We start from the raw sequence: 27,682 nt of genomic DNA, 5'->3' as shown, positions 1-27,682 counted from the left end.
TTAGGGCCAATCAAGGATAGTTAGTGGGAGGTTGTGAGTGGAGTCAGAGGAGATTGGTGAAGACTATTTTTCATCAATATTCACACTAGAAAAAGGCAATGTTGGCAAGGAGATACAGGCTACCAGACTAGATGGAATTGAGGTTCACAAGGAGGAGATGTTAGTAATTCTGGAAAGTGTAAAAATAGCTACGTCCCCTGGGCTGCATGGAATTTATCCTAGGATTCTCTGGGTAGCCAGGGAGGAGATTGCTGAGCCTTTGGCTTTTATCTTTATGTCATCATTGTCTATAGGAATAGTGCCAGAAGACTGGAGGATAGCAAATGTTGTTCCCTTGTTCAAAAAGGGAAGGAGGGACAACCCTGGTAGATTAGATTCCCTACAGTATGGAAACAGGCCTTTCAGCCCAACAAGTCCACACAGACCCTCCGAAGAGTAACCCACGGGGACCCATTCCCCTACATTTACCCCTGACTAATGTACCTAAAACTATGGGCAATTTTAGCATGGCCAATTGATCTGACCTGCACATTTTTGGATTATGAGAGGAAACTGGAACATCCAGAGGAAACCCATGCAGACACGGGAAGAATGTGCAAACTCCACACAGATAGTTGCCCAAGGCTGGAATCGAACCCGGGTCCCTAGTGCTGTGAGGCAGCAGCGCTAACCACTGAGCCACTGTGCCGCCCTAAATGAGCCTTACTTTGGTTTTGGATAAAATGTTGGAAAAGACTATAAATGATAGGATTTGTAATAATCTAGAAAGGAATGACTTGATTAAGGATAGTCAACACGGTTTTGCGAAGGGTACGTTGTGCCTCACAAACCTTACTGAGTTCTTTGAGAAGATGACCAAACAGGTGGATTGAGTAAAGCAGTTAAGGTGGTGCACATGGATTTCAGATAAGGTTCCCCATGGTATGCTATTGTACAAAATATGGAGGCATGGGATTGAGGGTGATTGAGGGTGATTAAGCAGAAATTGGCTAGCTGAAAGAAGACAGAGGGTGGTGGTTAATGGGAAATGTTCATCCTAGAGTTCAGTTACTCATGGTGTACCACAAGGATTTGTTTTGGGGACACTGATGTTTGTCATTTTTATAAATGACCTAGATGAGGGCGTAGAAGGACTGGTTAGTAAATTTGCATATGACACTAGGTCGGTAGAGTTGTGGATAGTGCCGAAGGATGTTGCAGGTTACAGAGGGACATAGATAAGCTGCAAGAGTGGCAAATGATGTTTAATGTGGAAAAGTGTGAGGTGATTCACTTTGGAAGGAGCAACAGGAATGCAGAGTACTGGGCTAATGGTAATGTTTTCTTGGTAGTGTAGATGAAGAGATCTTGGTGTCCATGTGCATAGTTCCCTGAAAGTTGCTACCCAGGTTGATAGGATTGGTAAGAAGGCGTACAGTGTGTTCGCTTTTATTGGGAGAGGGATTGAGTTTTGGAGCCGTGAGGCCATGTTGCTGCTGTACAAAACTCTGGTGCGGTTGCATACAGTTCTGGTCACTGCATTATAGGAAAGATGTGTAAGCACTGGAAAGCGTTCAGAGGAGATTTACTAGGATGTTGCCTGGTAAGGAGGGAAGGTCTTATGAGGAGGAAAGGCTGAGGAACTTGAGCCTATTTTCATTGGAGAGAAGAAGGTTGAGAGGTGACTTAACTGAGACATATAAGATAATCAGCGGGTTACATAGGGTGGACAGTGAGATCTTTTTCCTTCAGATGGTGATGGCTAGCACGAGGGAACATAGCTTTAAACTGAGGGGTGATAGATATAGGACAGATGGGGTGGCACTTTAGTTCAGTGGTTAGCTCTGCTGCCTCACAGCACCAGGGTCCCAGGTTCGATTCCAGCCTTGAGCGTCTGTCTGTGTGGAGTTTGCACATTCTCCCCGTGCCTGCGTGGGTTTCTTCCGGATGCTCTGGGTTTCCTCCCACAGTCCAAAGATGTGACGGTCACATGAATTGGCCACGGTAAATTGCCCATAGTATTCAGGGATGTGTAGGTCAGGTGCATTAGTCAGAGGGAAATGGGTCTGGGTGGGTTACTCTTCGGATGGTCGATGTGGATTGGGCCGAAGGGCCTGTTTCCACACTGTAGGGAATCTAATCTAATCTAATGTCAGAGGTAGTTTCTTTACTCAGTAGTAGGGACATGGAACTCACTGCCTGCAATTGTAGTAGACTCGCCAACTTTAAGGGCATTTAAATGGTCATTAGATAGACAAATGGATGAAAATGGAATAGTGTAGGTTAGATGGGCTTCAGATTGGCTTCACAGGTCAACACAACATTGAGGGCCAAAGGAGAAAGTGTGGACTGCAGATGCTGGAGATCAGAGCTGAAAGTGTGTTGCTGGAAAAGTGCAGCAGATCAGGCAGCATCCAAGGAGCAGAAGAATCGACGTTTCAGGCATAAGCCCTTCTTCAGGAATGAGGAAGGTGTGCCAAGCAGGCTAAGATAAAAGGTAGGGAAGAGGGACTTGGGGGAAAGGTGTTGGGAATGCGATAGGTGGAAGGAGGTTAAGGTGAGGGTGATAGGCCGGAGAGGGGGTGGGGGCGGAGAGGTTGGGAAGAAGATTGCTGGTCAAGAAGGCGGTGCTGAGTCCGAGGTAAGGTGGGGGGAGGGGAAATGAGGAAGCTGGAGAAATCTGCATTCATCCCTTGTGGTTGGAGGGTTCCTAGACAGAAGATGAGGCGCTCTTCCTCCAGGCGTCGTGTTGCCATGGTCTGGCGATGGAGGAGGCCAAGGTCCTACATGTCCATGGTGGAGTGGGAGGGGGAGTTGAAGTGTTCCGCCACGGGGTGGTTGGGTTGGTTGGTGCGGGTGTCCCAGAGGTGTTCTCTGAAACGTTTCGCAAGTAGGCGGCCTGTCTCCCCAATGTAGAGGAGGCCACATCGGATGCAGCGGATGCAGTAAATGATGTGTGTGGAGGTGCAGGTGAATTTGTGACGGATATGGAAGGATCCCTTGGGGTCTTGGAGGGAAGTGAAGGGGGAGGTGTGGGCACAAGTTTTGCATTTCTTGCTGTTGCAGGGGAAGGTGCCGGGAGTGGAGGTGGGGGGTGTGGACCTGATGAGGGAGTCGCGGAGGGAGTGGTCTTTCCAGAAAAACCACTCCCTCCGGGACACCCTCGTCAGGTCCACACCCCCCACCAAACCAACCTCCATTCCCAACACCTTGCCCTGCAACCGCAAGAAATGCAAAACTTGCGCCCACACCTCCCCCCTCACTTCCTCCAAGGCCCCAAGGGATACTTTCATATCTGTCACAAATTCACCTGCACCTCCACACACATCATTTACTGCATCCGCTGCACCCGATGTGGCCTCCTCTACATTGGGGAGACAGGCCACCTACTTACGGAACGTTTCAGAGAACACCTCTGGGACACCCGCACTAACCAACCCAACCGCCCCGTGGCTGAACACTTTAACTCCCCCTCTGCCAAGGACATGCAGGTCCTTGGCCTCCTCCATCGTCAGACCATGGCAACATGACGCCTGGAGGAAGAGCGACTCATCTTCCGCCTAGGAACCCTCCAACCACAAGGGATGAATGCAGATTTCTCCAGCTTCCTCATTTCCCCTCCTCCCACCTTATCTAAGTCCCAACCCTCGGACTCAGCACCGCCTTCTTGGCCTGCAATCTTCTTCCTGACCTCTCCGCCCCCACCCCCTCTCCGGCCTATCACCCTCACCTTAACCTCCTTCCACCTATCGCATTCCCAACGTCTCTCCCCCAAGTCCCTCTTCCCTACCTTTTATCTTAGCCTGCTTGGCACACCTTCCTCATTGAGGGCCAAAGGGCCTGTACTGCACTGTAATGTTCTATGTTCTCCCATACAAAGACGAAATGCTTTCACATGGAAGAGAGTTAGAAAACATTCCAAGAAAAAGATGTTATCTGTCTTCTCCCAGTATCTGAATGTACATCTGCTTGATGGAGGCTTGGAAACCCCTCATTTTTCTGAATAGTGTATGGTTCTAGAAGACAGGTTGCAAATCAAAATGTAGTAAAATTAAGAAAGACTCACAGATATGATAATTTTAACACAGTAAGCATTTCCTCTGGGCACGACCCACAAGTCTTACCACCTCATTGGCACATTAACTGCATATCTTACATTGCACATGATGCAAAAATAAGTAGAAAACTGTCAGTTGTGAAGTAATCTTTTTCAAAATGTTGTTTTGTTAATAAATTATAAGTTACTCTATCATCACATGATACACTGGCATATGTAAAACTGGTGAATGAACTTTGCTAATATTTTGCAAAAAAAAAGTGGAATTTGAAGAAACAAATAAAATTGCAGAAATAACCATCTAAACTTGAATCCCAGCATGCAGATAGAGGGTTGCTGTTTTACCAAAAGCAATACTTTGACGCACAACACCTAATGGTTCGAAGCAAAGTCTCTGCAGCCTCACCTTTGAAGCCTGCCGAAGCCAGCGTAGATACACTGGAAAAGTATCAAAGCTGACATAATAGGTCTGACTGTGTGGTCCTGATGAGGTGAAGGCCAAACAGTATTGGTGCTTTTTCACTTCTTCCACCTGTGAAGAAAAACCTTCACATTTACACGAAGCCTATATCACATCACTTTAGAGTACTTATAAATAGTAATTAGGCAAATTCAAACATTCTATGCTTGAATATCTCACAGGGAGCAATGAGGAAAGAGACTAGTCTGCCTGTGTCTTGAAGGAACATTGACAGTATAGCCGAGACAACAGGAGACTGTCCTGCTCTTGTCTGAAAATTGATCTTTACAATAAGCCTGCAGTGTGAGAACAGGAGGCCTGGATCTTGATTTAGCCAAAGGACCCATCTGCCATTTTTGTTACTTGATCAGACTAGATAGTCAGCTTATCTGCTCAAATCCTGTAAAGGGGCTTGAACCAACAAACTCTGTTACAGAGGCACAAGGGTTGCAATTCAACAGCATATAAAATAAGAGCAGCATAAGACCCAATGGCCCATTGAGCCTGTTCTGTTATTCAGTACAATCATGGCTGATCATATTCAACTCCCACTTTTCTGGCCTGCGCTCCATATATCTTGATTCCGAGTGCTAAAATGTTTCTCCAAACCCTAACCATATCTAAAACATATCTGGTGTGGAGAATTCCAAAGATTCACAACTCAGAAGTGAAGAAATTTTTCCTCACTTCAGTAGGAATAGGTCCAGTCAAGGATAGTAGTGGGAAGTTGCGTGTGGAGGCGGAAGAGATTGGGGAGACACTGAATGAATACTTTTCTTCAGTATTTACTCAGGAACAGGGCATTGTCGTCGATGTGAATACTGAGTCACAAATAAGTAGAATGGATGGCTTTGAGGTATGTAGAGAAGAGGTGTTGGAAATCCTGGAAAAGGTGAAAATAGATAAGTCCCCTTGGCCTGATGGCATTTATCCTAGGATTCTCTGGGAAGCAAGGGAGGAGATTGCAGAGCCATTGGCCTTGATTTTTATGTCCTCTTTGTCTACAGGAGTAGTGCCAGAAGACTGGAGGATAGCAAATGTGGTTCCCTTGTTCAAAAAGGGGAGTAGGGATAACCCTAGTAACTATAGGCCGGTGAGTCTCACTTCTGTTGTGGACAAAGTCTTAGAGAGAATTGTAAGGGATAGGATTTATGAACATCTGGATAGGAATAATGTGATCAAGGATAGTCAGCATGGTTTTGTGAAGGGCAGGTCGTGCCTCACAAACCTTATTGAATTCTTTGAAAAGGTGACGAAGGAGGTTGATGAGGGGAAAGCGGTAGATGTGGTATATATGGATTTTAGTAAGGCGTTTGATAAGGTTCCCCATGGTAGGCTACTGCAGAAAATACAGAGATATGGCATTGAGGGTGAGTTGGAGGTTTGGATTAGGAATTGGCTGGATGGAAGAAGACAGAGGGTAGTAGTTGATGGCAAAGTTTCTTCATGGAGTGCCGTCACTAGAGGTGTTCCGCAAGGATCTGTTTTGGGACCACTGCTGTTTGTCATTTTTATAAATGACCTGGAAGAGGGGTTAGAAGGTTGGGTGAGCAAGTTTGCGGATGATACGAAAGTCGGAGGAGTTGTTGACATTGAGGAAGGATGTGGCAGGTTACAGCAGGATATAGAGAAGCTGCAGAGCTGGGCAGAAATGTGGCAAATGGAATTCAATGTAGCTAAGTGTGAGGTGATCCACTTTGGGAAGAATAACAAAAAGATGGGGTACTGGGCTAATGGTCGGATACTTGGTAGTGTGGATGAGCAGAGGGATCTTGGTGTCCATGTACACAGATCTCTGAAAGTTGCCACCCAGGTAAATAGTGCGGTGAGGAAGGCATATGGCGTACTGGCTTTTATTAGTAGAGGAATTGAGTTCCGGAGTCCTGAGGTCATGATGCAGTTGTATAAGACTCTGGTGCGGCCGCATCTGGAATATTGTGTGCAGTTTTGGTCGCCATACTATAGGAAGGATGTGGAGGCACTGGAACGGGTGCAGAGGAGGTTTACCAGGATGTTGCCTGGTATGGAAGGAAGATCGTATGAGGAAAGACTGAGACACTTGGGGCTGTTTTCATTAGAGAAAAGAAGGTTTAGGGGTGACTTGATTGAGGTGTACAAGATGATTAGGGGGTTAGATAGGGTTGACAGTGTGAACCTTTTCCCGCGTATGGAGTCGGGTATTACAAGGGGGCATAGCTTTAAATTAAGGGGGGGTAGATATAGGACTGAAGTTAGGGGTAGGTTCTTCACTCAGCGAGTCGTAAGTTCATGGAATGCCCTGCCAGTAGCAGTGGTGGACCCTCCCTCTTTATGGGCATTTAAGCGGGCATTGGATAGGTATATGGAGGATAGTGGGTTAGTATAGGTTAGGTGGGCTTGGATCGGCGCAACATCGAGGGCCAAAGGGCCTGTACTGCGCTGTATTCTTCTATGTTCTATGTTCTAAATAACCACCTCCCCATCTTGAGATTTGATCCTGTATTCTAGAATAGAGTGGTGCTGGAAAAGCACAGCAGGTCAGGCAGCATCCGAGGAGCAGGAAAATCGACGTTTCGGGCAAAGGTCCTTCATCAGGAACGCCCTCCAGTAGCACAGCCCTCCCTCACTATCCTTACATAGTACTCCTCTTCCATCTTGTTGTCCACTGGCTTAATTTGTCTAAATTTCTTTACAGCCTTTCGTGTCTTCTTCATAGCCTAAATTTACACTGCTTTGTAACATTATCAAATTAAAATACATTACTTTTGGTGCTCTTGTCAAAGTAATCAATATAGATTGTAAATAACTGCAGCGCTAGTGCTGATCCTTGCGTGAATCCATTGGTCACAGCCTGCCAACATGAAAATGTCAGGTTTATCCCTAAACTGCGAGTCCTGCCTCTTAACTTATTCTCTCTCCTTACCAATATATTTCAAACTCCATTCTGCTATTGAGTGCTTTTTGGGAGTTCAAATATACTACATGTATTAGTTCTTCTCTATCCAGCCTATTAATTATATCCTTGAAAATCTTCAATAAATTTTTTAAAAGAATTCTGACTTTGTCTCATCATACTAAGAATTCAAAAGAGAATTCAGGATTTTCCAGAAGATTGACTTCAGACAAACTTGCCTTTTCTGTCTCTACTTTCTTGTCACATTCATTGGAAGCCAATTGGGGGGAAGTGTTCCAGAACCTTGGCAACTCTGGATCACAATCAGCACATCCATTATCTGTCCAGATACCTCTTTTAGAGGTTGGGGATAAAGACCATTGGGACTGAGGGATTTATTGGATGTTAGTCCCATATCTTTCTCCAATATTTTATCTCTGATGTTAACTATCTTAAGTTTTCATCTATTTTAGACCATTTGTTACCCCTATTTCTGGGGTGTAATTTGTGTCTTTTACAAATAGCTCAATTGGCAGATAAATAATTGATTAAGTATTAGAACAAAGTAATCTTCACTTTTCATAGTGATAGCAAAAGTATTTTAAAAATAAGATACTGTCCAAATGTTTTTGATAAAATCTAAACTATTTCCTGAAAGCATCTTTTAACGTGGAATCACAGATTTTAAGACAGACTTTGAATAGCAAAATTATAATGATAAGTAAACTCTGCATTTTAAAATCTGTTACAAAATAACATTAATGTTTGTATACACCTCAGTCAATCACCAAACCAAAATACCTTGCCGCCAATTAAAGGAAGAACGTGCATTTTTCCAGACTGGCTATCTTTCACAGATGAAACGATCAAACAGGTACCACACAGGATAACTTGACGGTTGGTCCACTTGTGAAGCTGCATCTTCCCTTTCCGGACATTGAACAACCCACAAAGCTGGATCTGCTCTAGGTGGTCAACACTATATGGTTTCCCTAGACACAAAGAAAACAATTAATCACCAGCAAGGGTGGAGGGTGTTAGTGACATTTAACATGGCAAAAATATATCAATGTAATTCAGCTCTATTTCAAAATATATAGGTCAAGATTACATGCAGTTGTAAAACCTCATGAATAAATAGCTTGCTAATAAAATAAACTCCAATGAGCTTCTGGAAGATGCAGGAAATGAATTCTAGAAAGCAAAGATAGAAAGGAAAAAGTAATGATATTGGTCACTCCAATTTTTGATTGGATGATTAGCACATGGCATCATTTTAACTCAAATTCCAAGAGAGCAGAGTCACTGACCTGGCTCCCAGGGCTAAATCTGGAAATTTTATCCAATTCAATTGGAAAACACAGGCCTATCTGATGTGAAGAGAAGGGCAGATTTATGTTTCAGGTAGGGAGCCTTTCTGAAAACTGCTGAATGATCCACATCAAAACATTACTTTGACTTTTCTCATCGGTTAGGCCACTTACGGAATATTGCATGTAATTCTGGCTTCCTTCTTTTCGGAAAGATATTGTGAAACCTGGAAGGGTTCAGAAAAGATTTACAAGAATGTTGCCAAGGTTGGAGGATTTGAGCTATAGGGAGAAGCTGAATAGACTGGGGCTGTTTTCCCTGGAGCGTCAGATGCTGAAGGATGACCTTATAGAGGTTTATAAAGTTATAAGGGGTGCGGATTGGATAAATAGACAAGGTCTTTTCCCTGGGCTGGGGGTAGAGGGTGGGAGTCTGGAACTAGAGGGCATAGGTTTAGGGCGAGAGGGGAAGGATATAAAAGCAACCCCAGAGGCAACTTTTTCATTCAGAGGGTTGTGCAGATATGGAATGAACTGCCAGAGAAAGTAGTGGAGGCTGGTCCAATTGAAGCATTTAAAAGGCATCTGGGTGGGTATACGAATAGGAAGGGTTTAGAGGGATACAGGCCAAGTGCAGGCAAATGGGCCTAGATTAGGTTAGGTTATCTGGTTGGCATAGAAGAGTCTGTTTCCATGCTGTACATCTCTAGGACTCTGACAGATTTTCATGATTCTGGACCTTGTTATTTCTTTTTTAGATTTCCAATTCTGTTGACTCCCTTACTCCAGTGGTGAATGAGTGGACCAATAAAAATGGAACAGATGTTCCTGACCAATAAGCTCTTTCTGTATTGTAGTTTCTGTAGTTGTGTAAAGGAACCGCATTTAGCAATGCTAAAGTCAAGAGTGTTTGACAGATGCAGGTCTCATAGGACCTGAGGAAAAACAGTAATTAACAAACATGTATTAATCAGCATATCAGCCATTACAATGTCAATTATACCCAGACTATGTGAAGCCTGACACATCACATCTGGATCAATTATAACTGTCTATTCCCACATAAGGATCTTTCACACTGACTTTGTGCATCTATTATAGTTACAACTTTTGACTACATTTATTTGTCACAATTTGTGAAGTGATTGCAACTGTTACTCTGATATTCAATGGCAGCATCATCACCGGACCCCAACAACAACTTGGACAACATCATAGTTAAGAATCCTGGTTGCACCAGCCAGATAAAATGTTAAGATCACCAGTGTAGGTCAGAGACTGGGTATTTTATGACATGTGGCTTAACTAGGATAACACTACTATTATAGGACAAGCCAAACAGAGAACAGCCAGGGAATTCCTAGAGGCATGGCACTCATCCACAGATTCTATCAACAAACACATCGACCTGGACCCAATATACCAGCCACTGCAGCGGACAGCTGGAACTGACAACCGGAAGTGGCAGAGACAAACCACTATAAATGCCGGAGGAAACATCACAGAAGCGCTTCACAAGCACTGAGATGTCACCTAGACAGGGGATGAAACATCTGCAACACAAATTCCCAGCTCAGCGAACAGAACCACAACAACGAGCACCCGAGTTACAAATCTTCTCACAAACTTTGAACTTTGAATCTTAAGTAGAAAGTTAGAGGACTTAAATGATGCACAAAGCCCAACACTATCAGTCATTTCAGTTTATGCTCTGAAGATGGTAAAATTCAATCCAAAAACTTCACTGCTTCTCTCTCTACAGGTGCAGTCAGATCTGCTGGGTGTTTCTAAGTTCAAGCACGAATGAGCTCAGGCAGATGAGCCTGACAGAATATGAGTTCACTGATTGGTGCTGTTAAAGTGGTCCAATCAAGGAGCCCTGGCTGACAGATATAAATGGGAGTTTCAAGAAAAGAAAAGAGAGAAAAGAAAAGACAGGAGTTTCAGGGCCCTCTTGTGGTGCAGTGGTAGTGTCCCTACGCCTGAACCAAGAGACACAGGATCAAATCCCACCTGCTTCAGAGGTGTATAATAACATCTCTGAATAAGTTGATGAGGAAAAGTAGGTTAAAAGAAACAGGGGTGTCAGAAGTTCTGCTCACTCTGAGAGCTGGCTCTGAGGAAACCAGATCAGTGTCAAAGAAAATAACGGATGACTTGGTGATGGGATACCAGCCTCTGTGGAGTTATTTCACAGCATGTCCTATTTTTAATCTCAGTTTCTGTGCTACTTTCTGAACTGGGCAACACTTTAACACTGATGTACTAATTTTCTCAATTATAAAAAAAAGGTTAAACTGACTATGGCCAAACGAAATACCTTTAATTTCATACTCTTGTCTTTAATAAAAAGGCAACAGTCACAGATGATGCTGAAACATTCAGTAATCTCCTCAATTACTAATAGATGCATAGATATTTACAGCACAGAAGAAAGCCATTAACCTATCATGTCTGCACCAATCAACAAAGATCTCACTACACTAATTACACTTGCCAATTTTTAGCCCACTACACTGGAAGTTATGGAAACACAAGTGTATTTCTTAATACTGTTTAAATCTTCTAAGAATTTCTGACTCAATCACCTTTTCAGGCAGTGAGTTTTTTCCAAGACTCTCGCTGCTTCAAGTGAAAAAACAATTCACCTCAAAGCCTCTATCTCTTACCTTAAATCTATGACTTCTGTTTATTGATCCCTCTATTAATAGAAAAGGTGCCGTCCAATATATCAAACCTATCTAAGGCCCACAAAATTTTATTTAATGCCATCAGGTCCCCTCTCAACCTTTGCTGCTCCAAGGAAAACAACACTAATCTATCTAATCTTCCTTCATAGTTCAGACCTTTTAGCACATGCAGCACTCTGTTAAATTTCCTCTGCTACCTCTCTAGTGAAATTACATCCTTTCTATAATGTGATCAGAACTGTATGCAGTACTCCAGTTTTGGCTTTTAAAGTGTCTCAGCATAATCTCTTTGCTCTACTACTGTTGCTACCTGATACACTTGCTTTCCTTACACTCTCCTCTGTAATGATAGCTTTTCAACATGTTTATATGACCTAAATGATTTGTCTTCCCACAATCAAGAGTATTTATCAGATAAGAACTGAAAATGTGTTGCTGGAAAAGCGCAGCAGGTTAGGCAGCATCCAAGGAACAGGAGAATCGACGTTTCGGGCAGAAGCCCTTCTTCAGGAATGAGGAAAGTGTGCCCAGCAGGCTAAGATAAAAGGTAGGGAGGAGGGACTTGGGGGAGGGGCGTTGGAAATGCGATAGGTGGAAGGAGGTCAAGGTGAGGGTGATAGGCCAGAGTGGGGTGGGGGCGGAGAGGTCAGGAAGAAGATTGCAGGTTAGGAAGGCGGTGCTGACTTCGAGGGATTTGACTGAGACAAGGATGGGGGAGGGGAAATGAGGAAACTGGAGAAATCTGAGTTCATCCCTTGTGGTTGGAGGGTTCCTAGGCGGAAGATGAGGCGCTCTTCCTTATTTATCAGATAAGTCAAGTTACTAACCTTGCTAACTACCTCACACAAACCACTAAACTTTGTTTTCAGAGGTCCACCATGCAAAAGCAACAATGCCAATACTTAATTTCCAACTTAAAATATCCTTGTGGTTGAATATTAATGTGTGCATTCTTTCACTTTCATTTGTGGAATGTTTTGAATGCTCCTGTAGTCCCTCCACCTGTGAGGCTTTCTAGAAACATAGACATGTGATCCATCACTGAGGATTTGAATTTCTGTTTTAAGAACTTTTCTTTTAATCAATTTTAATGGACACTGTGAGGTAGTGTTTGAGGTTATCTTTACTAACTCATTCACCAGCTCGCTATATTCACTAATGCTGGGTCCCCATTCATTCATTAAGAACCCTTTAAAAACCCGTTGTTTACTATAACATTCATTCATTAACAAAACACAGTTATAACTCTGAATAGGTGTCAGTATCATAAACAATACCATCCCTATCAAGTCTCCACAAAACATTATAATACTAATCAATCCTTAACAACCATCTCCTGGACCCAGAACACCATACGTTTTCCCCAAATAGCACGTACTTGTTAAGTACTTTTTAACTGGGCTGTTCTCCCTTTAGGAAACTAACTGTCAAACCAGCACTTATGTGAAATTGCATTCATGAATGAAACACACACCAGCAAATAGTAAACAAATCTCACAACCTAGCTGTGGTAATCAGTTTAATATTCTTTATTATTCTATTAAATACAGGTATAATTTCTAATTTATTTAGAGTATATAGGCCTAGTATTTTTACTAATATTTACTAAGTTAAAAGACAAAAGGACTAACACCTCTTAATTATGCAAACAAACCAGACAGACACTCTTAATCCCATCAGAAGTAACAGAAGTATGGGCACTTAGCATCTCCTCTCCCAGGACAGAAGCCCCTCAAACCTTTGTGTATTATATATAAAAAATGTAACACCATAATAATGGAATTTTAATATTTATAAGAACTATGTAAAAAGGAGCTTTTGTAAGAAATGTATTTCGATACTCTATTGCCACCTCAAATTTGTGCTCTTGCTTAATAAAAGGCTATTTTCCATGCATAAAAATGTATTTTTATGAAAAAGTACATTTTTGCAATAAAACTCTGTGTTTTGGGCCCTGCTGATGCCTCAGCTAAATGCCAAGAGGTTGATTTATAACTCAAGAATGATGAATGTCAAGGTTTAATTTGTTCTCTGTAAGTAAAGAAAGTATGGATCTGAACAAAGTTAAAAATCAAACAACACCAGGTTATAGTCCAGCAGGTTTATTTGGAAGCACTAGCTTTTGGAGCACAGCTCCTTCATCAGGTGTTTGTGGTGAAAGCTAGTGCTTCCAAATATAGAGGAACCTCGATTATCCGAAGGAGATAGGTGGGCACTATTTTGTTTAACTGATTCAACGCCTCCCCTCTGGGGCTTGTGTTTTCTGAAGTTTCCCTTTTCCTCACTCTGCCTGCCTTGCTCCCTCTTTGTTTCTTAGGGTTTGCTCCTGAGCAGACACACACTTGTGTGTAAGGGACCTACAGCATTGCTGAAGCCTCCCGCTCCCCACCAACACCAACACCAACCCCCCACTCCCATCAGTTCAGAGGGATTGACACTTTCCTGAAGAAGGGCTAATGCCCGAAACGTCGATTCTCCTGTTCCCTAGATGCTGCCTGACCTGCTGCGCTTTTCCAGCAACACATTTCCCACAGTGAGCACTTGCTAAGTCTGCTCCCCATTTAGGAGACAAGGCAGCAACACACCAAGCGCAAGCCCCCGTCCGAAACCCCTTACCCCACTCCCGTCAGACCCCCCTCAACCCCACCCTGCTTCCCCTGTCTGACCCATCCAATCCGCTCTCCACCCCCTCCAGGGCAGCTGATCAACAGTAAGAGCCTGGGGGATGAAGAAGGGCTTATGCCCGAAATGTCGATTCTCCTGTTCCTTGGATGCTGCCTGACCTGCTGCGCTTTTCCAGCAACACATTTTCAGCTCAGGGATGAGTGTGTGTATACACACACCAACCTTTTGACAGGTTCCACCTTGAGATTATCTGGGGAAGGGGGGTTTAGGGTACATCCCTGCGTAGATCTCCAGGGAGAGTGTGGGGAGAGGGGGGGGGGCAGGTGGTCCATCAGTTGGAGACGATCACCGGGCTCCCATCGATGTCCAGGACTGTTCTTGGCAGCATTTCAGGAAGCTGAGTTCGTTTTTAATCATTGTAAACAAAAGGCATGATCAGTGTTGGAAACACGTCTTTGATGTCATGTTTCAATTGGGACCTCCAGATCTCCTTCGGATAATCCAATATTTGGATAATTGATATTCGGATAATCGAGGTTCCTCTGTAAACATGTTGGACTATAAACTAGTGTTGTGTGATTTTTAATTTTGTACACCCCAGTCCAAAGCCAGCATTGCCAAATCATAGATCTGAACGGCATCAATAACCGTATATGTACTTAAGATTAGTTTTTATGAAGGAAGTGTTTTTTCCAATAAATAAGAAGACTATTTTTGCTACTCAATAATTTCAGTCATTATTTGACCACGGTCCCACAACCCTTAATCTTTATGAAAATAAACCAATTCAAATGGACTAAAGTCAGTAGATTCATCTGAGGAATCTCTGGTAGCAATGGCTTTAATCATGGTTTTGAGAATCTGATGGTGTCTCTCCAAAGCTCCCTGTGTTTACAGCTGATGTGCAGTTGACTTAAATTGTTTTGTTTTATGCCCAACCTGCTAACGTCCTGGAAAGCTTTAAGCATAAAGTCAGGACCTTGATCAGATTGTATTTCAATTAGTAGTCCATAACATGTCAAAACGTGAGTTAAGTTTTCACCTACCATCTTAACTGTAATGGTCCTTAAAAAGGAATACTTTTTGGGAATTCAGTAGTCATAGCCGTAATTGCAAGGATATACTTTATGTTGTGCTTTCATTTAGGATAATGGACCAACACAATCTACTACCACTCAACTGCATGATATCCAGATCAGCATCTGATGAACTAAAGATGCAGGTTTAATTACATGTTGAAATTTTCCTACCAAGTGACGTGGTGGCTGAGTGGTTAGTACTGCTGCCTCACAGCACCAGGGACCTGGGTTCGATTCCAGCCTTGGGTGACTATCTGAGTGGAGTCTGCACATTCTCCCTGTGTTTACATGGGTTTCCTCTGGGTGCTCCGGTTTCCTTCCACAATCTAAAGATTTGCCGGTTAGGTGAATTGGCCAAGCTAAATTGCTCATAGTGTTCAGGGATGTGTAGGTTAGGTTGCATTCATCAGGAGTACATGTAGAGTAATAGGGTAGTGGAATGGGTCTGGGTGGGTTAATCTTCAGAGGATCGATGTGGCCTTGTTTGGTCAAATGGCCTGTTTCCATATTGTAGGGATTCTATTTAAATGTATGACGTGTTACAGACATTACATCTTTATGGTGCATTGACCATTTAAAATACTGTTTATTGATGTTAATGTTTTTGTATTTTTATTTCTATGTCCTGCAATAGGAATTTCATGTACTGTTTGCAATACCTTCTTACAATATCTGGGCATCGAACTATTTGATGAACAACCATCCATTCTTTGCCTTGTAGTTTTACTGTAAGTGCTGATAATGGACTTTGTTTAGCCATTACTCTAGTAACTACACAAGACAGGAAGATACCCAAAATTGTACTTGTAACTATCCCATCTCTTTAGCCTCACTTGGACTTTGTGATCGTAGGCAAAGATCTAACTTTTAGTTCAATCAAATCACTCCTCAGGAGTAAATCAACTCAATCCACAGGCAATTTCCTAATTGCCCAGATTACCACTATCAGAGAAGAAATCACACTCCAATTAGACTCTGTACAATTTTCTCCCTTCCTCTGTTGAAGAGACAGGCTTGCTGAAGTGATGATTTGGAGATGCCGGTATTGGACTGGGGTGTACAAGCTAAAAATCAGGTTAGAGTCCAACAGGTTTAATTGGAAGCACTGGCTTTCGGAGCGCTGCTCCTTCATCAGGTGGTTGTCCTCACAATCACCTGATGAAGGAGCAGCGCTCAGAAAGCTAGTGCTTCCAATTAAGCCTGTTGGACTAAAACCTAGTGTTGTGTGATATTTAGCTTAGCTGAAGTGAAACCTTTGAGTTCCTGATCACAAGAACAACCTGGGGAATCATGCTGAAGAAGGGTCACTAGACTTGAAACAATAACTCTACTTTCTCTCAACAGGTGCTGCCAGACCAGCGGCTGAGTTTGTCAGCAATTTCTGTTTTTGCTTCATATCTTCAGCATCCATATTTCTTTATATTATGGTGAAGAGAGCAGTGAATATTGCTAAATGTTTTGAATACTGTTGAAATTGATCCCGCCCTTAGTGCACGTGCACTTTCCAAGCATCAATGGATAGCAATCAGTAGTTGAAGCTTCCTCAATATTAAAATAAATAAAAAACTGATTGAGAACTGCACTTTGAAACAAGTGTAAACAGGTAATATTTGAGTTCAGTTGAAATTAAGGATGACAACACTGTATCAAAATCCAACCGGCATTTCAAAATAATGAATTTTTTTTCCACTTTTCAGAGGAAAATATTACATGCTTTTTGTACTAACATTCAAAAGATCTTTCACTTTGCTAAAGGTGCTGATTTGTGGTGAGGTTCAATTCCTCAGTCACTGGTCAGCAGCTGTTATTTTTTCCAACATTTAAAGCAATGTTAAAAGAAAACAATTGAACAAAGAGTCAAAATATTTAGCTATGGGAAGCACCGTATATATTTGCAACACAAATTTATTTTCCAGCAGAGGTCTCTATATAACAATCAGAACTACATTCCCTGGTCTGCACAGACAGTATCCTCTATAATTGACCTTGGTCTTTCATCTCAAAAAGGAACAAAATGTAGTATTTAATTAAGAAACAAATCACTGAAAAATGTGATACATAGGCAATAAAATGCTAGAATCTATCATAACAGATGTAATAGTCGGAATGGCTTCATGAAGGGGAAATCATGTCCAAAAAATTACTAGAATTCTTTGAGAAGATAAAAAGTAGGATAGATAAAGGGGAAATGGGGGATCTAATGTATTTGGACTTTCAAAAGGTTTTTGACAAGGTGTCACACACTAAGCTACTTAGTAAGACCATGATTGGAGGTAATTTTAGAATGGATAAAGGATTAGCTAAGTAATAGAAGACAGGTAGTTGGGAAAAGCAGACATTTTTCAGGATGGTGACTTATAACTAGCGGAGTGCCACAGGGATCAGTGCTGGGGCCACAATCTTTTATTTACAATATATATTCGTGACATAGATGAGAAATGTGAATGTACTATAGCCAGTTTGCAGATGACATAAAAAGTAGATGGGCAAGTGGTGAGGATGACATGAAGATTCTGCAAAGGGATATGGACAAGCTGAGTGGACAAAAACTTGGCAACAAGAACAGAGGAGCTGAACTTTCTTTAAATGTGGAAAGACTGCATGCTGAAAGCTACAAAACATAGGGATTTGGGAATCCTCGCCCATGAATCACAAAAGCATCCAAGTTCACTGGGTAACACGGAAGGCAAATGGAAATGTTAGCCTTTATTTCCAAGGGAATGGAGTATAAAAGTAGGGAGGTTTTGTCTAAAACTATAAAAGGCACGAGTCAAACCACAGCTGGAATACTGTGAACAGTTTTGGGTCCCTTGGAAGACAAAAGATATATTGGCATGGGAGGCAGTCCAGAAAAGATTAACTAAGCTGATACCAAGTATGGAGGGGCTGCCTTAGAGTAAAGGTTATATAGATTGGGCATGGAATATATTGGAATATAGAAGATTGAGATTGACCTTATTCACAAATACAAGTTTCTTAGAGGACTTAACATGATGAAATCTTAATCAGTTAAGAGAATCAAAGATTATGGGGAAAAAGCAGCAAAGTGGAACAAAGAACAATACAGCACAAGGACACAATACTGCGCTGACACATGAGACCTTTGTAAACTAAAAATCTTTTGCCTCCATGCAGTCCATATCCCCTATTCGTGTAGGCAAAAGTGAGGACTGCAGATGCTGGAGATTACGGTCAAGAGTGTGGTGCTGGAAAAGCACAGTAGGTCAGGCAGCATCCGAGGAGCAGGAGAATCGATGTCAATTCTCCTGCTCCTCGGATGCTGCCTGACCTGTTGTGTTTTTCCAGCACCACACTCTCACCCTCATTCATGTGTCTGTCAAGGTGCCTCTTAAACATTACTATTGTCTCTGCTTATACCAACTCCTCTCACAGCTCATTCCAGGCACTTAACAGCCCTGTGTGTGAAAACTTCCCTCTTGCAAAACCTTCAAACTTTCTCCTTCTTACTTTAAACTGATATCCCTTAAGTCATTGACATTTCTACTCTGGGGAAAAAAAGACTCTGACCATCCATGCCTCTCATTTTGTAAACTTCTATTAGGACGCCCCTCAGTCTCAAATTTTCAAGTGAAAACAATCCAAGTTTGTCCAATATCTCGGCAATGCTAAATATCCAAACCAGGCAACATCCTGGTTAACCTTGTCTGTGCCCTCTCCAAAGCCTCCACATTCCTCTAGTAGTGTTCAGACCAGAACTGTACCCAATATTACAAAGTGGCCTAACTGAAGTTCTGTATAGCTGCAACATGACTTGCCAATTTTCATATCCCATACCCTGACCAATGAAGGTAATTATGCTGTACCTTCTTGATCACCTTATCCACTTGTGTTGCCACTTTCAGAGAAATGTGGACCTGTACACCAAGATCCCTCTGTAACTGCTTCTTGGGGTTCTGCCATTTACTGTATACTTCCCTCCTGCATTTGACCTTCCAAACTGCATCACTGCATATTTGTCCAGATTAAATTCTTTCTGCCATTTCTCTGCTCAAATCTCTAGCCTCCCTATATCCAACTGAATCCTCCGCCAATCCTCATTATCCACAGCTCCCTAATTATTGCGTCATCTGCGAACTTACTAATCAGACTACCTGCATTCTCCTGTAGTAAAATGTAGCACTAGAAAAAGTACAGCCAGTCAGGCAGCATCTAAGGAGCAGGAGAGTCGATGTTTCAGGCATAAACCTTTCATTAGGAATGTGGAGGGCTGAGAAATAAATGGGTGGAGGTGGGGAGGGGGGGATGGTTAAAGGTGGATGCAGGTGGGAGGCGATTGTGATAGGTCAGTGGGGAGGGTGGAGTGGATAGGTGGGAAGGAAAATGGACAGGTAAATCAAGTCAAAAGGGTGGTGCCGAGTTGGAGGGTTGGATCTGAGATGTGGTGGGGGCTGGGGAAATATGAAACTAATGAAGTCGATGTTGATGTGGCGCAAGTTGACACGGTATCAACATCGACCTGACCTAACTGTCCATCTTCATTCCCACCTATCAGCTCCACCCTCCCCACCACCTCCCACCTGCATCCACCAACACCATCCCACCTAGCCTCCTCCCAGTCCTAACCCCACCTCCTATTTATCTTTCAGCCCCCACTCCCCCTCCACATTCCTGATGAAGAGCTTATGAGCAAAATGTAAAATTTCCTACTCTTCGGATGCTGCCTGACCTGCTGTGCGTTTTCCAGTGCCATACTTTTCAACTGACTCTCCAGCATCTGCAGGCCTCTCTTTCTCCTTCAAATCATTAATATAGGCTACTAACAACATGGATCCCAACACTGATCTCTGTGGACCACCACTGGTTACAGATCTGAAGTTAGCAAAACAACCTTCCACCATTATTCTGTCTCCTATAACCAAGCCAATTCTGTAACAATCTTATCAGCTCACCATGATCCCATATGACTTCATCTTCTGCTAAAGGTTATCAGATTAGCCACGTGCTTATTGAATAGCGCAGCAGACTCAATGTGCTGAAGGGAAAACTTCTGCTCCTACAACTATGGTCTTAAGGTCTTAAACTCAGCAGCATAGCTTCAGAGGCGGACATTGATTTTGGTGGCCCATCCGTACAACAGTAAACGTTATAAGTCAGCAAATCAGGAATGGCTTGGAGGTGCTGGTGTTGAACTGGGGTGGACAAAGTTGAAAATCACACAACACCAGGTTATAATCCAACAGGTTTATTTGGAAGCACTGGCTTTCGGAGCGCCGCTCCTTTGTCAGGTGGTTGTGGAGGTTAAGATCATGCTCACAGAGTTTATAGCCAAAGAAGTCCAGTGTCATGGAGATGTGATACGGTAAACAATCTTAGATTAAAACTTTCATCTTTTATAATAGGATATGCTGGTCTCTGTTCTTTTATATGTAAATCCGAGAACTTTTAAATTACATTTGCAAGATAGCTCAGGTTTTTAAACAATAGGTGTGAAGTCTGTCAGTGTCCCAATGTTATGTCAGACCGAAAAACCCTCTGTATAGTTTTACAGTTTGACATGGATTCATGCAGTTTTTGAGAGAGAGAGAGACACACAGAGACAGAGAGAGAGAGAGACAGCGAGAGACACAGAGACAGAGAGACACAGAGAGAGAGAGAGACAGAGAGAGAGAGAGAGAGAGAGGCACAGAGAGAGAGACACAGAGAGAGAGAGAGAGACATAAAGAAAGAGATGGAGAGAGAAAGACAGAGAGACGGAGAGAGAGAGAGAGAGAGAGACACAGAGAGAGAGAGAAAGAGAGACACACACACCTTCAGGTCACCATCCTCCAAGGCAGACTTCAGGATAAGCAACAGCGTAGAGTGGCAAAAGTGAGGACTGCAGATGTTGGATATCAGAGTCAAGATTAGAGTGGTGCTGGAAAAGCACAGCAGGTCAGGCAGCATCCAAGGAGCAGGAAAATTGACGTTTCAGGCAAAAGCCCTTCATCAGGAATGCGTGGCTGAGCAGAAGCTAATAGCAAAGTTCGGTACCCATGGGAATGGCCTCAACAGGGACCTTGGTTTCATGTCACACTATAGGTGACCCCATTATACGGCGCGAGTGCGCGCGCACACACACACACACTCCCTCATACACAAGCTCTCTCTCATATGCTCATATGCCCCCCTGCAATCACACTGATACATGCACCCTCTTACACATACCCCATCTCTCACACACACACATATATATACACACACTACCACGTGCACTCACACTCAATCTGCCGCTCCTACATGCGCACACATATATACTTATAGAGTGAATTTGTTTTTGCAGAATTAAATGTTATTTTGCTCAAAAACTGCATGAATCCATGTAAAACTCTGTAAAACTATACAGAGGGTTTGTCAGTCTGACATAGCATGGGACACAGACAGACTTTACACCTGTTGTTTAAAAACCTGAGCTATCTTGAGAATGTAATTTAAAAGAAGTTCTGGGATTTACATATCAAAGAACAGATGTCAGCATATCCCATTATAAAAAATGATAGTTTTAATCTATGATTGTTTACTGCATCACATCTCCATGACACTGGACTCCTTTGGCTATAAATTCTGTGAGCATGATCTTAACCTCCACAACCACCTGATGAACGAGTCGCACTCCGAAAGCGAGTGCTTCCAAATAAACCTGTTGGACTATAACCTGGTGTTGTGCAAATCAGGAGAGTGGATGAGTTCAAAATTCATTTCCAGCCATTGAGTTACCTGTGAATTACTTTACATACACACATGACATGCCATTGTCTGCCATAAAAATTAGGGCACTGCAGATGCTGGAAATCAAATAGAGAGTGTGGTGCTGGAAAAGCACAGCAGGTCAGGCAGCATCCGAGGAGCAGGAGAATCGACGTTTTGGGCATAAGCCCTTCATCAGGAATCCTACCTGAGACTCCATTTTTAAGGAACTATGCACCTACCCTCCAAGGTCTCTTCACGTGTGAAAAGGAGTGAACATAAATCCTTACACAGCCTTGATGCGAGAATCATTAATCTACTTAGACTTAGACAGACCTTGCTAAACAAATTCCACGAAGAACCCACAGGGGTAATTCATATGGAAGATGCAGCCATTGTCCTAATGGACCACACAGCTGGTCTCGCATTAGAGAGAGGCAAACGATGATGGTTAACTGGAGGGTCACCATGCCTCCACCAAGGGGAAAGGTCGAGAAGAGTCCTTCATGGTATCCTCAGCCAATGTAGGAATTAAACCTACACTGAAGGCATCACTCTGCATCGCAAAACTGAGCTAAATGACCCTCTACAGAGATAAAGAACAGTGAGGGAATGGTTGTTGAGTGTATTTCGGAAATGATCGAGCCAAGGTCCCTTTCACTCCATTAAATGCAAGAAATCTGTGAAAGAATACATGTTGATTTCTTTGAAATTGAAAAAGAGGACCTTGTTTTGTTTGATAGCTGCAGCAAGTGGAAAAATGTTGAATTACCACAGTATTAAAACTAATAAGGTTGGGTTCACAATTTAATAATTGCCAGAAGTGTTAGTGTGAGATAATAGCTACAGCATACATCAGAATAATTTGAAATACTCTTGGAGGACCCATGATGGGAGGTACTAAGTAAATCTTTTTTCAAAAGGTTCAAGTCAACTGGCAGAGAATAGCAAACCTTTGTTTGAATTACGTATTACAGCACTGGATCACACAGGAAAGAGCTGATTGATGAGCAGATTTAATTTAGCCAAGGCAGCCATAAACAGCACTAGTACAATCTGAATGCCATTTCCAGCATGGCAAACAAAAGCCTGCTCCAGCAAGCATAGCAGTCTTCTGGCAGACAATGAGACAAAGGAATGCTCCAGTCTTCCAAATGCAAAGTACAGCTTGGTTTACTTGATAATAATTTTATCTTCAAATGAAAAGATTCTGGGTTCAAACACCTTTCAAATGCATAATCTAAGCACTTCACTGCAGTGCTAAGGGAATGCAGCACACTTTGAAGGGGCAGTCCAAAGAAAAATTAAATTGCAGTTCCACCTCACTGTTGTGATTGATCAAAAAGAACTCTTGCAAACTTTTCTCAGTGCCCTGGTCAACATTCCCTGGTCCAAATCTTGGTCAAATTTGCAAACATACTCATTTAATTGTACAATGCCAAGAGCATTATTTGATGGATTTTAAGTATTCTATTCTAGAATCTAAATCCATCACTGCATCAAAAGTATCGAGAAAGACCAAAATCTGAATGATTTAACAAATTCCACAGTTGATTGGAAAGGAGTATTGCTCTTATTTCTTCCAACTGTCATCAAGTTGTTAGTGCAAGAATATAAGACAGACCTTGGTGGGGGGTTGGGGAGGGGGGGGGGAGGTGAATCTCTTATGATACACAGAGTGTCTCTATGTCTGGGTTTAAGTCCCATCGGTTATGAAGGTATATCATAGCATATCCAGTCAGGTTCATTGCGAAAAATAAGGTAGGTACCAATAGTACGAACTTATTTGGGATCCCAAAGATGCTGAATGTTTGCCAGAGGGCAGTTTAAGCATACAAATGCTGATAAGGTCAACATAAACCACAGATTGCAAATGATATAATTTATTCTCTGCACTCTTGCTGAGAGTGAGATATGCCCTTGTACTTTTCAGCAAGTTAGCACCTCTTCTACAGAAGTAAAGGCAATAGAAAAAAAGGTTTCAGTCCTAACAAATCAACAGTCAATTTGATACCAATAAAAGCATGAACTGGTTATCTATATTGTTTTTTGTAGAGTGGTCAGACTTTCAAGATAAAACTTGACCAGGACACTGATAAAGTTCCATGTGCTTCCAATAGATGCAAGTGATCTTTTAAATCAATCAGAATAACCAGATGGAACTTCAATTTAATGTATCTTTGGACAACACCTTCAACTGTTGCATTCCATCAGTACTGCAGCAAAATGCTTGAAGTATGCCCTGAAGGCATGCTTGAACCCACAATCTTTTCATTTGGAGATAAAAATGTTACTAACTGAACCAATCTAGACCCAGAGCAAAGACATTGGTTATTAGGGCTCCATGATGATCCAAATGTTGGGTGACCAATGGCAAGAGTCTTGGAAAGGGCCATTTGAAAGTGGGAATCCACATGATGACATCAATCAGAATATGTACACCCATACTAGCAAAACCATTCTGCCGATTGTTTAATAGGTACCAAAAAAAGGAGCAAATGCATGCTTCTGTATACAATGCAATGCAACATGATGAGTATTCACAAGAAGAGGAATCCAATTTCACGCAGATTTTCTCCCATCAGACACAGTTTATATATGACAACAGCGAAAAGCTGAAAATTGGGACAGCTGAACTATTTTTAGGAAATTGTAACACAAGGACATTTAATAAAGAAACCAGGACTGCCTATGACAAACCATGACAACTAGTCACCCCGTTCATATTTTCTGATGAAGGGCTTTTGTCCGAAATGTCCAACCAGATATCCAAACCCAATCTAGTCCCACCTGCCAGCACCCAGCCCATATCTCTTCAAACCCTTCCTATTCATATACCCATCCAAATGCGGCACGGTGGCATAGTGGTTAGCACTGCTGCCTCGCAGCGCCAGAGACCCGGGTTCAATTCCCGCCTCAGGCGACTGACTGTGTGGAGTTTGCACATTCTCCCCGTGTCTGCGTGGGTTTCCTCTGGGTGCTCCGGTTTCCTCCCACAGTCCAAAGATGTGCAGGTCAGGTGAATTGGCCATGTTAAATTGTCCGTAGTGTTAGGTAAGGGGTAAATGTAGGGGTATGGGTGGGTTGCGCTTCGGCGGGTCGGTGTGGACTTGTTGGGCCGAAGGGCCTGTTTCCACACTGTAAAGTAATCTAATCTAAAAAAAGTAATCTAATCTAATCTAAATGCCTTTTAAATGTTGCAATTGTACCAGCCTCCACCACTTCCTCTGGCAGCTCATTCCATACACGTACCACCCTCTGCGTGAAAACTTTGCCCCTTAGGTCTCTTTTATATCTTTCCCCTCTCACCCTAAACCTATGCCCTCTAGTTCTGGACTCCCTGAACCCAGGGAAAAGACTTTGTCTATTTACCCTATCCATGCTCATAATTTTGTAAACCTCTATAAGGTCACCCCTCAGCCTCCGACGCTCCACGGAAAACAGCCCCAGCCTGTTCAGCCTCTCCCAATTGCTCAAATCCTCCAACCCTAGCAACATCCTTGTAACTCTTTTCTGAACCCTTTCAAGTTTCACAACATCTTTCTGATAGGAAAGAGACCAGAATTGCACGCAAAATTCCAAAGTGGGCCTCACCAATGTCCTGTACAGCTGCAACATGACCTCCCAAATCATGTACTCAATAATCTGCCCAATAAAGGAAAGCATACCAAACGCCTTCTTCACTATCCTATCTACTGTGACTCCACTTTCAAGGAGCTATGAACCTGCACTCCAAGGTCTCTTTGTTCAGCAACACTCCCTAGGACCTTACCATTAAGTGTATAAGTCTTGCTAAGATTTGCTTTCCCAAAATGCAGCACATCGCATTTATCTGAATTAAACTCCATCTGCCACTTCTCGGCCCATTGGCCCATCTGGTCAAGATCTTGTTGTAATCTGAGGTAACCCTCTTCACTGTCCACTACACCTCCAATTTTGGTGTCATCTGCAAACTTACTAACTGTACCTCTTATGCTCACGTCCAAATCATTTATGTAAATGACAAAAAGTAGAGGACCCAGCACTGATCCGTGTGGCAGTCCACTGGTCACAGGCCTCCAGTCTGAAAAACTACCCTCCAGCACCACCCTCTGTCTTCTGCCTTTGAGCCAGTTCTGTATCCAAGTTCTTCCTGTATTCCTTGAGATCTAACCTTGCTAATCAATCTCCCATGGAGAACCTTGTCGAATGCCTTACTGAAATCCATGTAGATCACATCTACTGCTCTGCCCTCATCAATCCTCTTTGTTATTTCCTCAAAAAACTCAATCAAATTTGTGAGACATGATTTCCCACGCACAAAGCCATGTTGACTATCCCTAATCAGTCCTTGCCATGTTTCCATGCTGTACATCTCTATGACTATATGACACTATAAAAGCTGTCTGTCTGCTTGCTTGAGTCATCACTGCTTTAAATTACAAGAATGTCAGGTTTCAAAAACCCCATTCCCACTTTTGACACTCCTGATAATGTCACACAAAGATTTAAACATTGAGGAATATTATACCATCGGCATAGTTTTCTCCATGTTTCAAACATAGTCCTACAGAATATAGACAATACACTAGTTATACATGGTTGGGGTGATGCCTTCAAAAGATACAGCAATGAATGCAGCATATGGTATATCATCAGCACATACTGGATTATTACTTTATAATTCTCCTTTAGTCAGATAGAAATTAAAAACGTAGGCTTTGATTATAGTCTTTTCTGTGTAGAGTGTTGTGCTGGGAAAGAACAGCAGGTCAGGCAGCATCCGAGGAGCAGCCAAATCGATGTTTCGGGCATAAGCCCTTAATCAGGAATGAAGGCTCCTGCTCCTCGGATGCTGCCTGACCTGCTGTGCTTTTCCAACACCACATTCTCAATCTGATATTCAGCATCTGCAGTCCTCACTTTCTCCTATGCGTGCAAATTATATTGCATACGAAGGAAGAATATCTAACACTCTAGTGCATCCTCTTCTTTTAAAAAATTGCTAGATTTTAGCTGCATACTTTTCAGGCATCAATACATCTGGTCACAACACATGAATTATTCGGCCTGATTACTTTTCAACCCAGCTGAATCAGATATACCTTGTAATAACAGTTGAATCAATGCCTGCAAATAGGCCTCACAAGATTGCACATCAGCAATTTTAAGCACAGACATACCATTTCATTTACAAGTATGTGTTTTACAGACACAATTTTCATCAGAAGTATTTTGCATCAAACAGCATTCAGAAGAGGATGATTGCCAAACACTGGAAGGAGATATATCACTTAGACAGAGCATATATTGATATTTTAAAGATGCATTAATAGAAATATTACCTAAATGATACACAAAATCAGATCAGCAGAGAAACTGCTGATTAATTTTAGCAAAGAATGAACTTGCATTCATATAGCAACTTTTATGTACTTGGACATTCCAAAGTGTTTCAGTCCATTAAGTGCTTTAAGAAGTGCAACCACTGCTGTAATGCAAGAAACACTGCAGCTAACATAAAAAGATTAGATTTTTTTTAGATTAGATTACAGTGTGGAAACAGGCCCTTCGGCCCAACAAGTCCACACCGCCCCGCCGAAGCGCAACTCACCCATACCCCGACATTTACCCCTTACCTAACACTACGGGCAATTTTAGCATGGCCAATTCACCTGACCTGCACATCTTTGGGCTGTGGGAGGAAACCGGAGCACCCGGAGGAAACCCATGCAGACACAGGGAGAACGTGCAAACTCCACACAGTCAGTCGCCTGAGGCGGGAATTAACCCGGGTCTCAGGCGCTGTGAGGCAGCAGTGCTAACCACTGTGCCACCGTGCCGCCCAAAAGGCCCTGTGAACTTCGCAGAGAAATGACCAGATAATCTAAAGGCTGTTAGTTGAGGGAAAAATAATGTGCAAGGCCCTGCAAAGAATTTCCCGCTT

The 27,682-nt window shown here is 42.6% G+C and overlaps 1 protein-coding gene across 1 annotated transcript in view; it reads right to left on the bottom strand.

The window, feature by feature from the left end:
• The window catches only part of phlpp1 (PH domain and leucine rich repeat protein phosphatase 1), a 207,600-nt gene that overhangs the window by 66,412 nt on the left and 113,506 nt on the right, over nucleotides 1–27,682 (bottom strand). The window contains exons 2-3 of the mRNA XM_043719602.2: nucleotides 8,170–8,360; nucleotides 4,443–4,568 (exon numbers count right to left, since the gene is read on the bottom strand). Coding sequence (XP_043575537.2) covers nucleotides 4,443–4,568; nucleotides 8,170–8,360 — 317 coding nt within the window. The remainder of the gene's footprint in view (nucleotides 1–4,442; nucleotides 4,569–8,169; nucleotides 8,361–27,682) is intronic.

This window comes from Chiloscyllium plagiosum, unplaced genomic scaffold, assembly GCF_037043375.1.
Source record: "Chiloscyllium plagiosum isolate Xiang-an unplaced genomic scaffold, Cpla_swu_hap1 HiC_scaffold_34, whole genome shotgun sequence".
In the NCBI taxonomy this organism is placed as follows: domain Eukaryota; kingdom Metazoa; phylum Chordata; class Chondrichthyes; order Orectolobiformes; family Hemiscylliidae; genus Chiloscyllium; species Chiloscyllium plagiosum.
Note: the sequence above shows the minus strand (reverse complement) of the source record. Positions and strands in the feature narration are given on the sequence as shown.